The following is a 15948-nucleotide window of genomic DNA, read 5'->3' on the forward strand; positions in this document are numbered from 1 at the left end:
ATGACTGAGCCTTCCTCCTTCTTTCCCTCTTCTCAGAAAAGGCTCAACATCAACTTCATGGCTCACATCTCAAGGTAAGTAAGAACTCCTAATTCTCTGAATCTGTGACTTGTCCCCTATCCAAACCCAAGTACCTGCTTTGTGGTAGAGGAGTTTCCAACTTCTCAACTTGTAACTTGAACTCTATCCCAATTACCTCCACCTTTGCACCATTTCATGCTCCTTGAGCCTCTTCTCCTAATCCTAAGAATACTTCCTTTTCTTCTCCACTTCCTTCTTCTCCTCTTCCCTTTTTTCACAATGACCCTCCCTATTTTCTTTCTGATTTTCTCTTTATAGAGTGTATAAGAAGACCTGCTCCAATGGGAAGGTGAGAGAACCTGGCCTAGCCAGGCAAATGAAAGGGCAAAAGGGAGAGGTCTCAAGGGTTTGCCTTGAGGATTCAGGGGAAGCCATTCAAAGATGATTATGATAATAACACGCAAGGTTGTTCCACAACAGCTTGCCATCTACCTGGGGAAACGGGACTTCGTGGACCATGTGGACATGGTGGATCCCATTGGTCAGTGAGTCTAAAAAGGGAAAGAACCTGGGGAGAAGGGAATGGGAGCCAGCAACTAAAAGCCAAGAAAGGAACATACAGAAGAGGAGGCCAATTCAAGGGGAAAATGGGAGGAACTATTTCAGGGATGGATTTCTGTTTCATAGTCTAAGGATTTTTCCTGACCATGGTACCGTCTCTCGCTCTCTACACAGATGGTGTAGTCCTGGTTGACCCCGATTACTTGAAGGGTCGAAAGAGTAAGTAAAAATTCTCTTGGCCTTTGTATGTGCCAGGGATCCCAAACTGAAATGTCACACACGCCAGACAAGTAACTTAAATGAATAGACTAAACGAATGGACCAGAGGGGTAGAAGAAAACCAAAACGTGGTGAGAACTGTGAATGCCTTGTCTGGTGGGAGTTAATAAATGGGAATTTTAGCCTAGTGTGGCCAAATTTTCTGGTTGTTGGACAGGAACTGGAAATGAAGCTCAGAATAAGACCTTCAGAGGCCTAAATTCTGAAAAGATTATGGTACCTCTTCCCCCAAATAATATTCAAAATAGGTTTATTTCTAAAACATAAATAAAATTTTATTTTTCAAAAGTATACAAAATGTATATGTGTGCTGGAATTCAAATAGATTTTTTCTAAGCTTTCTGATTTTCTTTATTATTTTTCATGGTACTCTACTTTGTTGCTGAACTGAATGTGGGCTTAGACTGGCTATGGAAAGATGCAGTATTCCAGAAATCCATATTTTCACGAAAATTTCATGATTTTCAAATGTTGGCAACCAACTAAAAGATTTTTAAAGGTCTAGATAGATCAAAAAATTTACATTTTTCATTAGTCTGGATGTGACCCTTAGACTGACATTTTGCAACCTCTGGTATATATCTTTCTACCTCTTCTGTGTAGGGAAACCCCGTCTTTTCTGGGTGTGTGTGTGGGAAATCCCAAGTAAACAAACAAAGAAAACCATAGCACCAGCAAGTAACAACAAGAGACATTACTCCGGCCACAGCACCATAGATCAAGATTACATTGAAATATTTTTGCACTGCTTTAATAAATTTCTTTTAGTTTGTGATTCAATAAGTTTGAAAGTTGGGTTTGACTTGAAAAAGGCTCAGAATAAATTGATGAATACTAGTTCAAATATAACCTTTAGATACTGTGAGATAAAAATAACCTTATTTTTTCTGACTAAACAGTGTGGATAAGCCATCCAGCCAGTTTTAAATATCAGAGGAATTCTGTGGAATACCCACTAAATTAACCAACTTGAGATTCTCAATTACTCTGTATTTCTAAAAAAACAAAAACAAAAAAACCTAAATCATTTTCTCACATTCCTACAAAATCTTCAGAATAACCTACAGAAAGAAATATTTAGCGTAAAAAAATGCATGTTGATCTGGAATATGTGTTTTCCCTTTTACTCAAATCTTTCTTATGTTCCTAAAAGAATTTTTTTATTATTCGTTTAAGTTGTATATATTTCTTAAGTTTGTTCCTTAGCTATTTTACATGTTTTGCTACTTTTATGAAGATAATTTTGTTTGCATATTTTCTAATATTTTTTTCTATCAAGTTTCATTTATTGATGTAAAATATGCTTATACTATACTACTGAGTGATAAAGGCCAATTGTAGGGCAGTATACGTGGTCCTGTGAAAGATATACTGTTTAACAAAAAACTATATGGGATCTCTCTGTATTATTTCTTACAACTGCTTGTAAATCTACAACAATCTCAAAAAGTCCACTTTCAAATAGGCAATGTCACAAATATCTAAGGTAGCCTGATGTTTAATTATAGACACAAAGCTGAGAAGCAATTGCAAGCGATATGAACAGCAGTAGTTTCTGCAACACGAAGTATGATGACAGAGTTTTGAATCATTTTTTGTTTGTATTTTCTGATTTTCATACAATTACTATGTATTATTTGTATAACAGACACAAATTTAAATTTTTTTGGTCTTTTTTGTATTTTTTTATTGGAGTTCGATTTGCCAACATATAGTATAATACCCAGTGCTCATCCCATCAGGTGCCCCCCTCAGTGCTCATCACCCAGTCACCCCATCCCCCCGCCCACCTCCCTTTCCAGTACCCCTTGTTCGTTTCCCCGAGTTAGGAGTCTCTCATGTTTTGTCACCCTCTCTGATATTTCCCACACATTTTCTCTTGTTTCCCCTATAATCCCTTTCACTATTTTTTATATTCCCCATATGAGTGAAACCATATGATTGTCCTTCTTCAACTGACTTACTTCACTCAGCATAATACCTTCCAGTTCCATCCATGTCGAAGAAAATGGTGGGTATTCGTCCTTTCTAATGGCTGAGTAATATTCCATTGTGTATATATATATATATATATAATAATGGACATATATATGTACATATATATATATATATATATACAATGGAATACATATACATATCACATCTTCTTTATCCATTCATCTGTTGTTGGATATCGAGGCTCCTTCCACAGTTTGGCTATTGTGGACATTACTGCTATGAACATTGGGGTGCAGGTGTCCCGGTGTTTCACTGCATCTGTATCTTTGGGGTAAATCCCCAGCAGTGCAATTGCTGGGTCGTAGGGCAGGTCTATTTTTAACTCTTTGAGGAACCTCCACACAGTTTTCCAGAGTGGCTGTACCAGCTCACATTCCCACCAACAGTGCAAGAGGGTTCCCCTTTCTCCACATCCTCTCCAACATTTGTGGTTTCCTGTCTTGTTAATCTTCACCATTCTCACTGGTGTGAGGTGGTATCTCGTTGTGGTTTGGATTTCTATTTCCCTGATGGCCAGTGATGTGGAACATTTTTTCATGTGCTTGTTGGCCATGTGTATGTCTCCTTTGGTGAAATTTCTGTTTATGTCTTTTGCCCATTTCATGATTGGATTGTTTGTTTCTTGGGTGTTGAGTTTCATAAGTTCTTTATAGATCTTGGATACTAGCCCTTTATCTGATTTGTCATTTGCAAATATCTTCTCCCATTGTGTAGGTTGTCTTTTACTTTTGTTGACTGATTGTTTTGCTGTGCAGAAGCTTCTATCTTGATAAAGTCCCAATAGTTCATTTTTGCTTTTGTTTCTCTTGCCTTCATGGATGTATCTTGCAAGAAGTTACTGTGTTCAAGTTCAAAAAGGGTGTTGCCTGTGTTGTCCTCTAGGATTTTGATGGATTCTTGTCTTACATTGAGATCTTTCATCCATTTTTAGTTTATCTTTTGTGTGGTGTAAGAGAATGGTTCAGTTTCATTCTTCTGCATGTGGATGTCCAATTTTCCCAGCACCATTTATTGAAGAGACTGTCCTTTTTCCAGTGGATATTCTTTCCTGCCACAAATTTAAATTAATAACTTTATAATAGACATTGAATTTTTAAAATTGAAAATGAACTGTTTTCTAGCATGCAAAAAGGATGATCCTAAATTGCTAAAGAACCAGAAAGTTTGGAGGCAGGGGAGATGATGCCCTACCCACTTGCAAACAGGGGGATATGCCAAAAACAATCCACCTTCTTACCACCCTCACCTCAGGGGCTACTACATATCCCTCTGCCTCACCCATGCTGATATTCTGTGTTATTCCTCATCTCTTTCATTTCCTCCCTCCTCATGTTTCCTTGTAGCTACCTCTTTTCCTCTCTTTCTCACCTTTTTTGTCTTCTCCTTTATTTTTCCTTCTTTCCTTTTCCTTTTCTTTCTCTCTCTTTTCTCCCTCTTAAATGGGCCGTAATTGAAAACCAAGGGGAATTTATTTGTCACATCTTTTGAAAATTGTGAAGCTTGTCTCCATTATAGAAAAATTAGAAAGTACAGGTGAAGGAGAAAAGAAACTACAATCCTACCCTATCACTCAAAGATAATCACCAATAATATTTTAGTTTATATTTATTCACATTTTCTGTGTGAAATAGCTATATTTTTACTTAAAATGCAATATCATAAATAATATTTTCTAATCTTTTTCATCTATGTTCATATAGAGAAACCTATAAATTTCTCAGTTGCTTAGTAGTATACTGCATGGGGAACCATAATTTAGTCAATCTTCAATCAGACATTTTTTGCTGTTATAAACAACTCTGTAAAGTACATACTTGTGTATGTACACACACACATATATATATCTTTCATATTTGTCCAATTATTTCTTAAGAGTAAATGGCTAGAGAAGAAATGAAAGTCCAAAGGGCATTCACACATTTTTAAAGCTTTCTATTGCCAAACTGCCCTCCAAAATAGTTGTACCAATTGACTCTCCCTCCTGCCATATATGAGGCCGCCCATTGCCCCAGTCCTTATAAACACTACCATTATCATTACTTTCAGTTTTCATTGTATCTTTTGAATATAGATTCACTTTTCTTGTTCTTAATTTTAAAAGCAGATCATCTGTCTGATATTTTGATCTCTTAAAAATACTACAATAAGTTGCTTTCTACTAGCATGTGCTTTTCTGTGGGTCAGGGCTCCTGGTAGAAGTAAGATTCCCCATCCCTGTTCTACCTCTTTCCTTCCCTCAATCTCTATCACTCTGTCCTTGGACAGCAGGTAGCCCTCTGTACCCCATCCCACATTCCACTAGTCCACTGAAGTGGCTTTCTATTTGCCCCTAATCTTAGGTACCAGCTGCATAAGTATGGGTTCAATTATAACTATCCCATTTCTGCCAATATTCCCATGATTATCATCATCATTCACATCTATAATTACAGTTTTCAAAGGGATTTCTTATACATCAACTCCTCGCATGAACTCCTATGACGTAGGTTGGGCACACGCAACTCTGGGCTTTGGAGTCACACAGGCCTGGGTTGAAACTCTGGGCCATCCCTTAATAGCTCTGAGCTCATTTTCTCCACCTATAAAGTGGAGATAATACTTCAGAGGAGGGGTACCTAGCTGACTCAGTTGGTAGAGCATGCCACTCTTGATCTTGTGGTGGTGAGTTCAAGCTCTGCATTAGATGTAAAAATTACTTAAGAAAATAAAATATTTTAAAAAGATATTATTTATTTATTCATAAGACACACACACACAGAGAGAGAGAGAGAGAGAGAGAGGCAGAGACACAGGCAGAGGGAGAAGCAGGCTCCATGCAGGGAGCCCAACGTGAGACTCGATCCTGGGACTCCAGGATCACACCCTGGGCTGAAGGCAGGCGGCAAACCGCTGAGCCACCAAGGGATCCCCAAGAAAATAAAATATTTTAAAAATAATAGTTCAGGGGCACCTGGGTGACTCAGCAGTTGAGCATCTGCCTTTGGCTCAGGGTGTGATCTGGGGTATGGGAATCGAGTTCCATATCAGGTTCCTTTCAGGGAGCCTGCTTCTGCCTCTACCTATGTCTCTGCCTCTCTCTTTCTTTCTGTCTCTCATGAATAAATAAATAAAATCTTAAAAAAAAATTTTTTTTGACAAGCTGATGTGTGTGAAATGTTATCTCATTGTGGCTTTAATTTGCATTTGTCTGATTACAAATGAGACTGGACAAGTTTTCATGTATAGTTTTAAGATTCATTGTTTATTTTAGAGAGAGCGTGCGTGCGGTGGGGAGGGGCAGAGGGAGAGTTAAAGAGAATCTCAAGCAGACTCCACACCAAATGCAGAGTCCAACACGGAGCTTGATCACACAACCCTGAGATCACGACCTGAGCCAAATCCAGGAGTTGGACACAACCGACTGAGCCACCCAGGCACCCCGGTATATTTTCAAATCTTGCCATTCTACGTTGTGTTTCTGTGTAGAACCTCTCCATATTCTTTGCACACTTTTATATTGGGATTTTTAGATTATTGATTCGTGGGAGTTCTTTATATATCACAAATGTTAAAACTTTTTTGTTGAAGTAGAGTTGACACACAATGTTACATTAGTTTCAGGTTAGGAATGCTAAACTTTTGTTTGCCAAATATGTTGCAAATATATGCAGGCTTTTGCTTGTTTCATTGTTTATAAAGACTCTTTTTTTTTCAATATTTTATTTATTTATTTATTTATTTATTTATTTATTTATTTATTTATTTATGAGAGAGAGAGAGAGGCAGAGACACAGGCAGAGGGAGAAGCAGGCTCTATGCAGGGAGCCTGACGCGGGACTCGATCCCGGGACTCCAGGATGACGCCCTGGGCCAAAGGCAGGTGCTAAACCGCTGAGCCACCCAGGGATCCCCTATAAAGACTCTTCATGTAAAGAAGTTTTAAATTTTACTGTAGTCTAATATATTAATCTTTTTCTTCATGGCCATATGGTTTCACTCATATTACATAGTTCTCTCCATGTCTTCCTATGAGCCATTTAAGAACTTCCTTTCTGCCTCAGGCATGATGGGTCACTCTCTTCCTCCTTTGCCTGCAGTGTTTGTCATGTTGACATGTGCCTTTCGCTATGGCCATGATGACTTGGATGTGATTGGTCTGACGTTCCGCAAAGATCTGTACGTACAGGTGCTGCAAGTGTTCCCACCAGAGCCCACCAGCCCCCAAGGGCCCCTCACGGTCCTACAGGAGCGACTGCTGCAAAAGCTGGGAGACAATGCCTACCCCTTTACCCTGCAGGTACTGACCCCCATGTCCTCGGCGAGGTTGCCAGGGAAGATTAAGTCAGGAAGCCAAAGAGGCTCAACAAAAGAAGGGGGTCCCTATTTCTTCTGTTTGCTGACTTCTTTCTGATCCCCCAGATGGTTGTTAACCTGCCCTGTTCGGTGACATTGCAACCAGGTCCTGAAGATGCAGGAAAGGTAAGTTCTGGGTTCTGAGAAAAAGGGATAAACAGTCAGTTCTAGGAGGAGGGACAGAGGGACAAAGGAACAAGACTGGAGAAGTGGACAGCTAAGGGATGGGGTCAGGCATTTCCTTATAGACCCAAGAGGAAAGAATAGGCAGTGTTGGAGATGAGTTCTCTTTGCCCCCGCCCCCTTGCAGGCTTGTGGGATTGACTTTGAAGTGAAGAGTTTCTGTGCTGAAAACCTGGAGGAGAAAATTTCCAAGAGGTAGTCTCTGGTCCTCTCCAAAATCCCTGCCTCTGGACAGTGTTAAAAAACAGATCTTGATCTCAGGAGAGAAACAGCCCTACTTCTAACCTCCATAGCACCATCGCCACTGTCTCAGATGTCCAACTCTGATTCCCCTCTGACTTCTCTTCCTTGCTCAATGACAGTCAGCAAACTTTTCTGTAAAAGGCCAAAAAATAAATATTTAGGCCCTATAAAATATAAAATAAATATTTATGAGCCCTATAGTTTCTGTTGCAACTACTCAACTCTGCCATTGTAGTGCGAAAGCAGCCATGGATAGTATGTAAATGAATGAGCAGGCTCTCTTCCAATACAACTTTATTTATAGACACTAAAATTTGAATTTTATATAATTTCCACATGTCATGAAATATTATTGTTGACTTTTTTTCAACCATTTAAAAATATAGTAACCCTTCTCAGCTTGTGGGCCATACAAAAACAGGCAGCGAGCCAGATTTGGCCAGTGGGCCATAGTTTGCTGGCCCTACATTGAGGGCCTAGGGGAGAGGCTTTATCCCACCGCCACCCACCCCCCACCCCAAGCAAGGACTGGCCCCTGGGGGTGGCATGGAAAAGGTCTGTGGTTCCCAAAGGAGATGTTCAGGCTAACCTCTTGGCCTCTACTCCTCTACTCAGAGACTCGGTGCGGCTGGTGGTTCGAAAAGTACAGTTTGCAATCCCAGAGCCAGGCCCTGGCCCCTGTGCCCAGACTACCCGCCGCTTCCTTCTGTCAGCTCAGCCCCTACAGCTCCAGGCCTCAATGGACAGAGAGGTTTGTGACCCACACTTCCGGACCCCTACCCTGGAACCACTCTGATTTCCTACTTCGGTAGACCGGGATGGAAGCCAGGGCAACAACCGTGCTAAGGAAACAGGAATTCTAGGTCTTGATCTGGGTGTTCTCCCTCCACCTTCATGATAAGCCTCTCTTCCTGCTTCAGGTTCACTACCATGGCAAACCCATCGCTGTCAATGTTTCTATCAACAACTGCACCAACAAGGTCATCAAGAAAATCAAGATTTCAGGTGAGCTCCTTTTCCTATCCCCCTGCACCTGGTCTCTAATCCACGGCTCCTTTTCTAAAACTCAGCTCCACTTACCCAGTCTGCATTAATCCAGACTTTCACTCTAATGCAGGCTTATCAAAATACGTGTCTTTGTCCACATGCACATCTAAGTGCATCAAGCATAGTGTACCCACATATAAGGTCACATCTGAGGCCAGGGAGTCGGGGTCTTGAAGATGATGACTGATCATGTGCTTGAGGATGATGATGATCATGTGCTTTTCCTGGCTGTGCAGTTGACCAGATCACAGATGTTGTCCTGTACTCCTTAGACAAGTACACCAAGACCGTCTTCATTCAGGAGTTCATGTGAGCTGGTGCTGGGGCTAGGGTCAGAAAGCCAAGGGGTGGGTTGGTAGGAAGGGGTTGGGGACTGGAAGCAAAGGAGGCTGTTGGTAAAAGAAGGAAGAGGGTAGGAACCCAGGACTGAGGGAGGTCAAGGTGAGGGCTGAGGGATTCCCAGGAGAACAGGAGGGAGGCTACCCATAAGAGGACATCAAAATGCGGACAGAGGTCAGGGGTATATGAATTTCCCACCAGAGTGAATTGTTCCCACTCTCCAGAGTGGGACATGCCAGCACCCTTGGATATCCCAGTAGGTTTGTGGAATTGTGCAAGAGACATGGGAATGAAAGTACACTTAATTTGCAAGCCTAGCCTAAGTTCTTCTCTTCTCCTTTTAAAGGGAGACTGTAGCTGCTAACTCCAGCTTCTCTAAGAGCTTTGAAGTAACCCCACTCCTGGCTGCCAACTGCCAGAAACAGGGCCTGGCACTGGATGGCAAACTCAAGCATGGTGATACCAATCTGGCCTCAAGCACCATGTAAGCTCAAATGTGACTCCCAAGCTCTATTTTCTCTCTCCAACCCATTCTGCATGCTATGTACATAGTCCTGAGCTACCACCTATAATGAAGCCTACTTATTTTTTCTAAATATCCCTAGGCCAGTGTTCAGAGATCCCTGCAGGCCTGAGGGCCAACAGGAAGCTAAATAATGCCATAGGACCAATACCCAGGCTTAGGTCACAGGCAGCAAGAAAGGAAAAAGCAGAGAGGAAAATTGCCTGTGTTGTGTCTTTCATAGCTCACAAAGGTCATATATATATATATATATATATATATATATATATATATATATAATTTTTATAAGAATCACATTAATATAGGCTTGATATGTACATATTCTTATTTCAATTTACACTTAAGGGACCCTGAGGCTCAGAGGCATGAAGGAACTTGTCCAAGCCTGTATCACTAGTAAGCGGCAGAGGTGGAAAGGATTCTACTGCATGTTGTCCGGCTCTAACACTGTGATCTCTAGAGTAGCTACTCTCTAACAAAGACAGAAATGGAGTGAAAAGGCTAGGAGATGAGAAATGGAGGGGCAAGACCAAAAAAAAGGAGAACAAGAGAATAGGAACTGATAGATTTCTATCAAATCATTCATTTGGCCCCATGCTTTTGGAGGCCCTAGTGTTAGATGCATCTCCCACCAAAAGCCATCTGCCACCATCTGGTAAGTGTCCTTCTCTGTGCCTCATCAATGTTGTAGCTATAGATTGTTATTGCTAGAAAGACCCTTAGGAATCAACCAGACAGCATTATTCTATAGATGAAGGATCAGTATTCCAGAGTCACGAAGAGACTTTCCCAATATCATACAGTTTTCTGTATTTTAGTTTCCAATCAGTGAGTTTTCATGGAGCACCTGTTACATGCTCATTCCTATGCTAAGCAATGTGAGCGGATACAAAGAAGTTTGAGACAGTCTCTGCCTTCAGTCAGTTTATGGCCTAGATGGAGAACAAAGAAGAATGCGGATGCAATCTAAAGGTTAAATGTTTGTACAAGTAGTTCAGATTAGAAATTCAATAGAAGTTAAAAGAAGCCAGCAAAGCTGGAGAGGGCTTCCTGGTAGAGATTGAATGAGCTAGATCTTGAGGCAGTGTAGGATCTGGATAGCGACAGAGGAAGGAAAGAGCATCCAGATTGGGAGCATGGCATGGGCAAGGCCAGGAGGTGGGAGTCTGCATGGCATGTTCTGAGCATGGAGAGAGGATAGGTCCACTTAGGGTTGTTTTCCAGGTGTTAGGGGGTAGGGCAGGAGAGGTTAGAGAGACTGGGTGGGGCCAGTTTGTTAAGGGTCCTGAAAGCTAAGCCCAGTAATTATATTCAGAGAGGTAGGATGTTGAGCAGAGTGTAACATGGTAAAACTGGATTTTACAAACAGAAATGTGATTTCAGTGAGAAGGAGAGATTAGAGCATGGAAGGTCTGCTAGAAAAGGTGAACAGGAAGGGACTGAGGGACTGAATGAATTACTCCCCTAATCCTCCACCCCACCCTCGGCCCCAACAAACACACAACAATGAATACTACCACCTCCAGTCTTCAACCTGGAATGAACAAGGAGCTGCTGGGGATCCTGGTGTCCTACAAAGTGAGAGTCAACCTGATGGTGTCTGGTGGAGGGTGAGCGAGGGTTCAGGGTCAGTTTGGGAAGGGGCTGGGGAGCCACTTTTGTTTCCCCCTTGGTTGGACTGACCCAAACAAGCTGTTCCCCACCCCTTCTCCCAGATCAGTTTCCCAAACCTGTGAGCTCAGTGAGCAAGCCAACTTTCCTCCCAGAAACCTGTTCTGAGACTGAATTGTCCTTATGATCCCTTATCCCCCAGTAAAGCTAGGTTGCCACTCTTCATTTCCAGCTGCTAATTTTACTGTCCTTCAACCCTCAGCATCTTAGGTGACCTGATAGCCAGGTAAGAGATGCAAGGGGAAGCAGTGGGGAGAGGGGGCTGGGGCAAGATGGGGAGGATGAGGAGATGATGAGACCAAAAGAGTGCCAAATGAAAGTGTGAGGACATCCCAGGACCAGAAAACTGAGGGAGAGAGGTTCAGGGAGTGGCCTCGGAGGGAGATCTGTAACTGTCCCTTGGAATCCTTGCAGCGATGTTGGCGTGGAGCTGCCCCTGATCCTGATGCATCCAAAGCCATCACATGGTGAGTGACTAGGTGGGACTGGTAGGAACAGTGGTCCTGAGTGTTGGGGACTAAGCAGTTCTGCTCTCATGAATCAAGGACTATCAGTGTGGGTAGAGAATGTTGGATTCCTAGGTTTTGGGGGGGCGCGGGTACGCGTGGGGCGGGGCTGGGAGGTTTTCAGGCGGGCGGGGAGGAGAGAGTTAAAAAGGGAGTGGGAAGAGAAACAACACATTTATTCTTGGAACTGAGCGCCCCGGTCTGCTTCACTTCCATTTTTCCCTCTCTCCACGCTTGCTACAGAGGCTGCTAGGTAAGGAAATGTGAGGCCCGGAAGCCCCATCCCCTTTTCCCCATTGCCACCCTCCATTTTATGACGATGGAAATGTTAAAAAGCTTCCCTGGAGTGTTGCTTTCAATGCTGTGCAGTAGAAACATACGGTTTAGCTTCGTGTCATAGTTCAGTGCTTTTCATACGTCTTCCACCCCCTGCTCTTCTCAGAATCCTCCTTCCCCCTCATCCTTTCCATTTTTTTCCTTCCCCTCACTCCCCCGCCTTCCTTCCGTCTTTCGTTCTTTGATCCCTCCCCTCCTCCCCACCCCCCATTCTCATTTCCCCTCCAGCACTCTGTGGCGCGTGGGGGTGGGGTGGGGGGGACGGATGTTTCGGGAGATTGGAGAGGGAGAGAAGGGAAACAAGCCGGAGTGGTCGACCGGGGTGGAGATGGGGGTAGCAACCGAGAGGGGGCTGAAGATCCGGGCTGGGAAGCAGAGAAGGGGTCACTTTTCTGGGATCACAGAAAGGGAGTGAGCGTGGACGATGCCCAGAAACTTGCTCCTAACCTTCCATTCCCCTTTGCTGTTTTGCAAGCTCTGAGGACATAGTCATTGAGGAGTTTGCTCGGCAGGAGCGGCGAGAGAGCCAGGAGGCTTTGGAGGAGGAGGGGGACGAGGGAAGCTGAGCACCTTCCTTTGGTGCCTCTGTTTGGGAGCCCCACTGTAACGCTCTAATAAATCAACTTGTCCCAGACGTGCCTGGCAATCTCTTTGGTATTTCCTTCTCCAGGAGGTAATGGATGGGAAATATCAGAAAGGGAGACAGAACATGAGAGACTCCTAACTCTGGGAAATGAACAAGGGGTGGTGGGGGTGACTGGGTGACAGGCACTGAGGGGGGCACTTGATGGGATGAGCACTGGGTGTTATGCTATATGTTGGCAAATTGAACTCCAATAAAAAAATGGAAAAAAAGAAAAAAAAAAAGAGGTAATGGAGTATGGAGAACAGCACCCTCTGCTCCTGTCCATGATTACTCTCTACCATGTGGTTTTCCCCTAAACAACCCTGGACTTCCCTCTGGCAAGGCCCCTTGCCCTCCGTGGGTCTTTCGACTTTCCCTCTGGGCCCTGGCCATCCCAGCCCCTACCCTACCACCACAGCACCCCTACCACCCTACTCCCGTGATCACCCACTGCTATAGGCAGGACCTGAGGGGGCATGGCCGTGTGCCAAGCCCTGGGCAGCGTGCAAGGTGATGAGCAGCAGATGGACAGAGAAGAGTTGTGTGCTCTTGTCAGAGCACCACCTGAGAGCACCACCCACCTGCCGCGATGTACACCCTCACAAGAGGGGCCCAGGGCAAGGCCAGAGGCTTCTCCGGGAAACCACTTAGATTCTCTACACAAATCCAAACTCCTGTGCCTGGGGTAGCAGAGCAGGGAAGGGAGGTACATGGGTAGGGCTTTGGCAATAGGGCTGTGTAAGGTACAGTATCGAGGCCGAGGAGGTGGTATCAATTTCCTCAGGGTGATGATTGGCCTACTTACCTACTTCAAGGTGGGAAAGATAAGGTTCATCATGGGCTTCAAGTACTACAGCTTTAGTTGCCTGCCAGGTGAGCCCACCATCAAGGCATCATACAGTACATTTTTGTCCCCGCCTTGGCCAACTCACCTAGGGATTCTTCTCAAAGTTATCTTTTGTGAGCGTTGAGAAGTTGAGCCCTGGACCACCTTTTCTAGGGCCATTCTCCACTTCTGGTTCTGAGACTGCCTGGTATTGGGAGTAGAGGAGTGGTGCAGAGTATCTGACTCTTGGTTGCAGGTATTCATTGGAATTGGCTTCCTGTCTAAGACCATGTACTTGGGAGAACCAAATAGTGAATGATTAGTCTCTTATCACTAACATTATACCTCAATACCTTAGGCCTATGCATTAATGGTAGGGTAGCACCATCTTCGACTATTTGTGGAAGAGGGGAAGAAAAATATGAAGCCTCCCCAAATGACCAAACCCTGCTTCTTTTCTCTGCCTTCATCTCATCTCCACCTGTAGCACAAAATCCAGGAGGCTTTGAATCCTTAAATCTGCTGCTCTATACATAAGGTCTTCCTCAATCAAAACAGTATATTGCGATTGGATCTGTCCTAGGAATGCTAGGCCACTTGGTTTGTGGCCAGAGCAACCACTTTTCAGGGACCCAGTTTCTTTGATCCTTTTTGGTTTGCCTTTTAAGTTCTAACCTTTAAAAGGCAAGTTTCTTTCCTTTCTAAACATTTTCTTATGCAGGTTCAGGCTGCAGCTATGGGACACAGCTGGCCGGGAGTGCTTTTGCAGCCTAAATTTCTACTACATGTGATTCAACTACTGCAGTGGCTGGCTATGATGTCACAAGTGGATGTTCTGTCGTTTTATTTGAAAAAGGGATTGAGGGAAACAATAGGTTGGTAAGACTAGCAGAGAGGAAGGGCAGGTACATTATCCTCTCTAAACCTCTACTAAATGTTTCAACTCTCTACAACACATTCTTTTGTAGATTATCAATGCTTTCAAGGAGACAGGTAAGTGGGTAGATATAGGAGCACAAAGAAGTGAGGATATCATCATCATGTTAGTGGATAACAACACTGATCTGAACAACAAAAAGTAACTACAACTTCTGGCACACCTAGAGTCAATCTCTGTGGGAAGGCTCTCTTGTGCTGTTTATAAGGGAGGAGTTTACCAGTTTCAGGGAATAGAAAGATGATGGGTTCAAGGCTTCTATGGTTGGTGTCCTGGGGAGGCATCATCACACTTCAGAAGGATCTGTCTTTATCCACTTTGAGTTACCACTTACCACTCTCTGGTCCCTCACATCATTTGTCATTTGTCCAGACAAGTCTCTGTAGATGATGGGGAAGAAAAATCCAGAGACCTCATATGTGATGTTTGAGACCAGTGCCCAAACCAGTTACAATGTGAAATATGTAATATCCATTTCTCTTTAGGATACTTCTGTTGCACTTGTCTCTAGCTACCCTCCACTGCTTACTCTTTTGGATAACCTTGGCTTGTCCTATCTTGGGGCAGGTACAAGGTTCATTTCCCTACCATTCAGTACAAAGGCCCAATATCGTCTCTGAATCTGGCCTTTTACATGCATTTAACACATGCACACAGCTATCCCAGCACATGGCTTCTGCCCTTCCATCCAGAATTCATTTCCACTGAAGAGGAGCATCCTTTATCCTAGCTTTGCTGGGCTAAGGAGTGTAAAGCAGAGAAGGCAAACTTCCTTTGATGAGTTAGATGGCCAGTCCTGACAGATATTTAAGGGAAAATGGGACTAACCTCAGCACAAAGTAGCTTCCTGGTTTGCCTTCAGGCAAGAAGAGGTCAGATCAGAATTCTTCTTCTGTGTCTCCAAGAAGCTGCCCTTCGTAGTTGAGACTTAACCCCAGTCACATCCCTCTTACCATAACACACTTCAGTGGTTGAAATCCAACTGGAGCCTTTCACGGAGTCAGGCATCAAAAGCCACTGTTCCTGTTGATAACCTGGTCTCTTGTCTAATTTGATGAATTTATTGCTTTTGGGCTTGCCAGTAATCCATCCCCCCCCTCAGATTTAAGGTTTAAATCCCTGGCTACTTAACTAAGCTTTCATATAGTTTCTGAATTTAGGAGCAAAACAGAACCCCTGAGGGGCACCTGGCTGGCTCAGTCGGTGGAGCAGGAGGCTCTTTATGTCAGGGCCATTGAGTTCTAGCCTCACAATGGGTGTGGGTCATACTTAATATAAAAATAAAAGTTTTAATAGAACCTCTGAAAAGGCTATTGTTTTTCTTGACTGCATCTCGCTGCCGTGGGGTGGAAAATTCTTGCAGGGCCCAGGAATCCCACCTTACTTTCTCTGACTGATAAAAACTCTAAAAGGGATATAGTCCTATAGCAGCTGGGATACCTCAGAGGCAGATACAGTTCATTCCCCATATTTTTAGCTACACCTTCAATAAATGACCAGTCCTTTTGCCTCAGCCTGTTA

At 43.5% G+C, this 15948-nt stretch overlaps 1 protein-coding gene across 1 annotated transcript; it reads left to right on the forward strand.

Annotated features, from left to right (window-relative positions):
* ARR3 (arrestin 3) lies at positions 1 to 15735 on the forward strand. Its single transcript, XM_025466093.3, has 16 exons — positions 1 to 74; positions 340 to 370; positions 502 to 562; positions 757 to 801; positions 6936 to 7135; positions 7258 to 7317; positions 7502 to 7569; positions 8233 to 8368; positions 8538 to 8622; positions 8901 to 8973; positions 9350 to 9487; positions 11053 to 11136; positions 11400 to 11423; positions 11612 to 11664; positions 11947 to 11956; positions 12515 to 15735. The coding sequence occupies exons 1-16, from the start codon at positions 1 to 3 to the stop codon at positions 12603 to 12605; spliced, it is 1233 nt and encodes a 410-aa protein (XP_025321878.2). The 3' UTR covers positions 12606 to 15735.
* Positions 15736 to 15948: the final 213 nt, after the last annotated feature.

This window comes from Canis lupus, chromosome X (assembly GCF_003254725.2).
Source record: "Canis lupus dingo isolate Sandy chromosome X, ASM325472v2, whole genome shotgun sequence".
NCBI classification, from domain to species: Eukaryota; Metazoa; Chordata; class Mammalia; order Carnivora; family Canidae; genus Canis; species Canis lupus.

Bases quoted from the DNA above. Each gene is read 5' to 3' on its own strand.
- ARR3 (XM_025466093.3), top strand. From the start codon at position 1: ATGACTGAGCCTTCCTCCTTCTTTCCCTCTTCTCAGAAAAGGCTCAAC. The intron at 8,369-8,537 runs GTTTGTGACCCA...TTCCTGCTTCAG, and splicing joins AGGCCTCAATGGACAGAGAG to GTTCACTACCATGGCAAACC. The intron at 8,974-9,349 runs GTGAGCTGGTGC...CTCCTTTTAAAG, and splicing joins GTCTTCATTCAGGAGTTCAT to GGAGACTGTAGCTGCTAACT.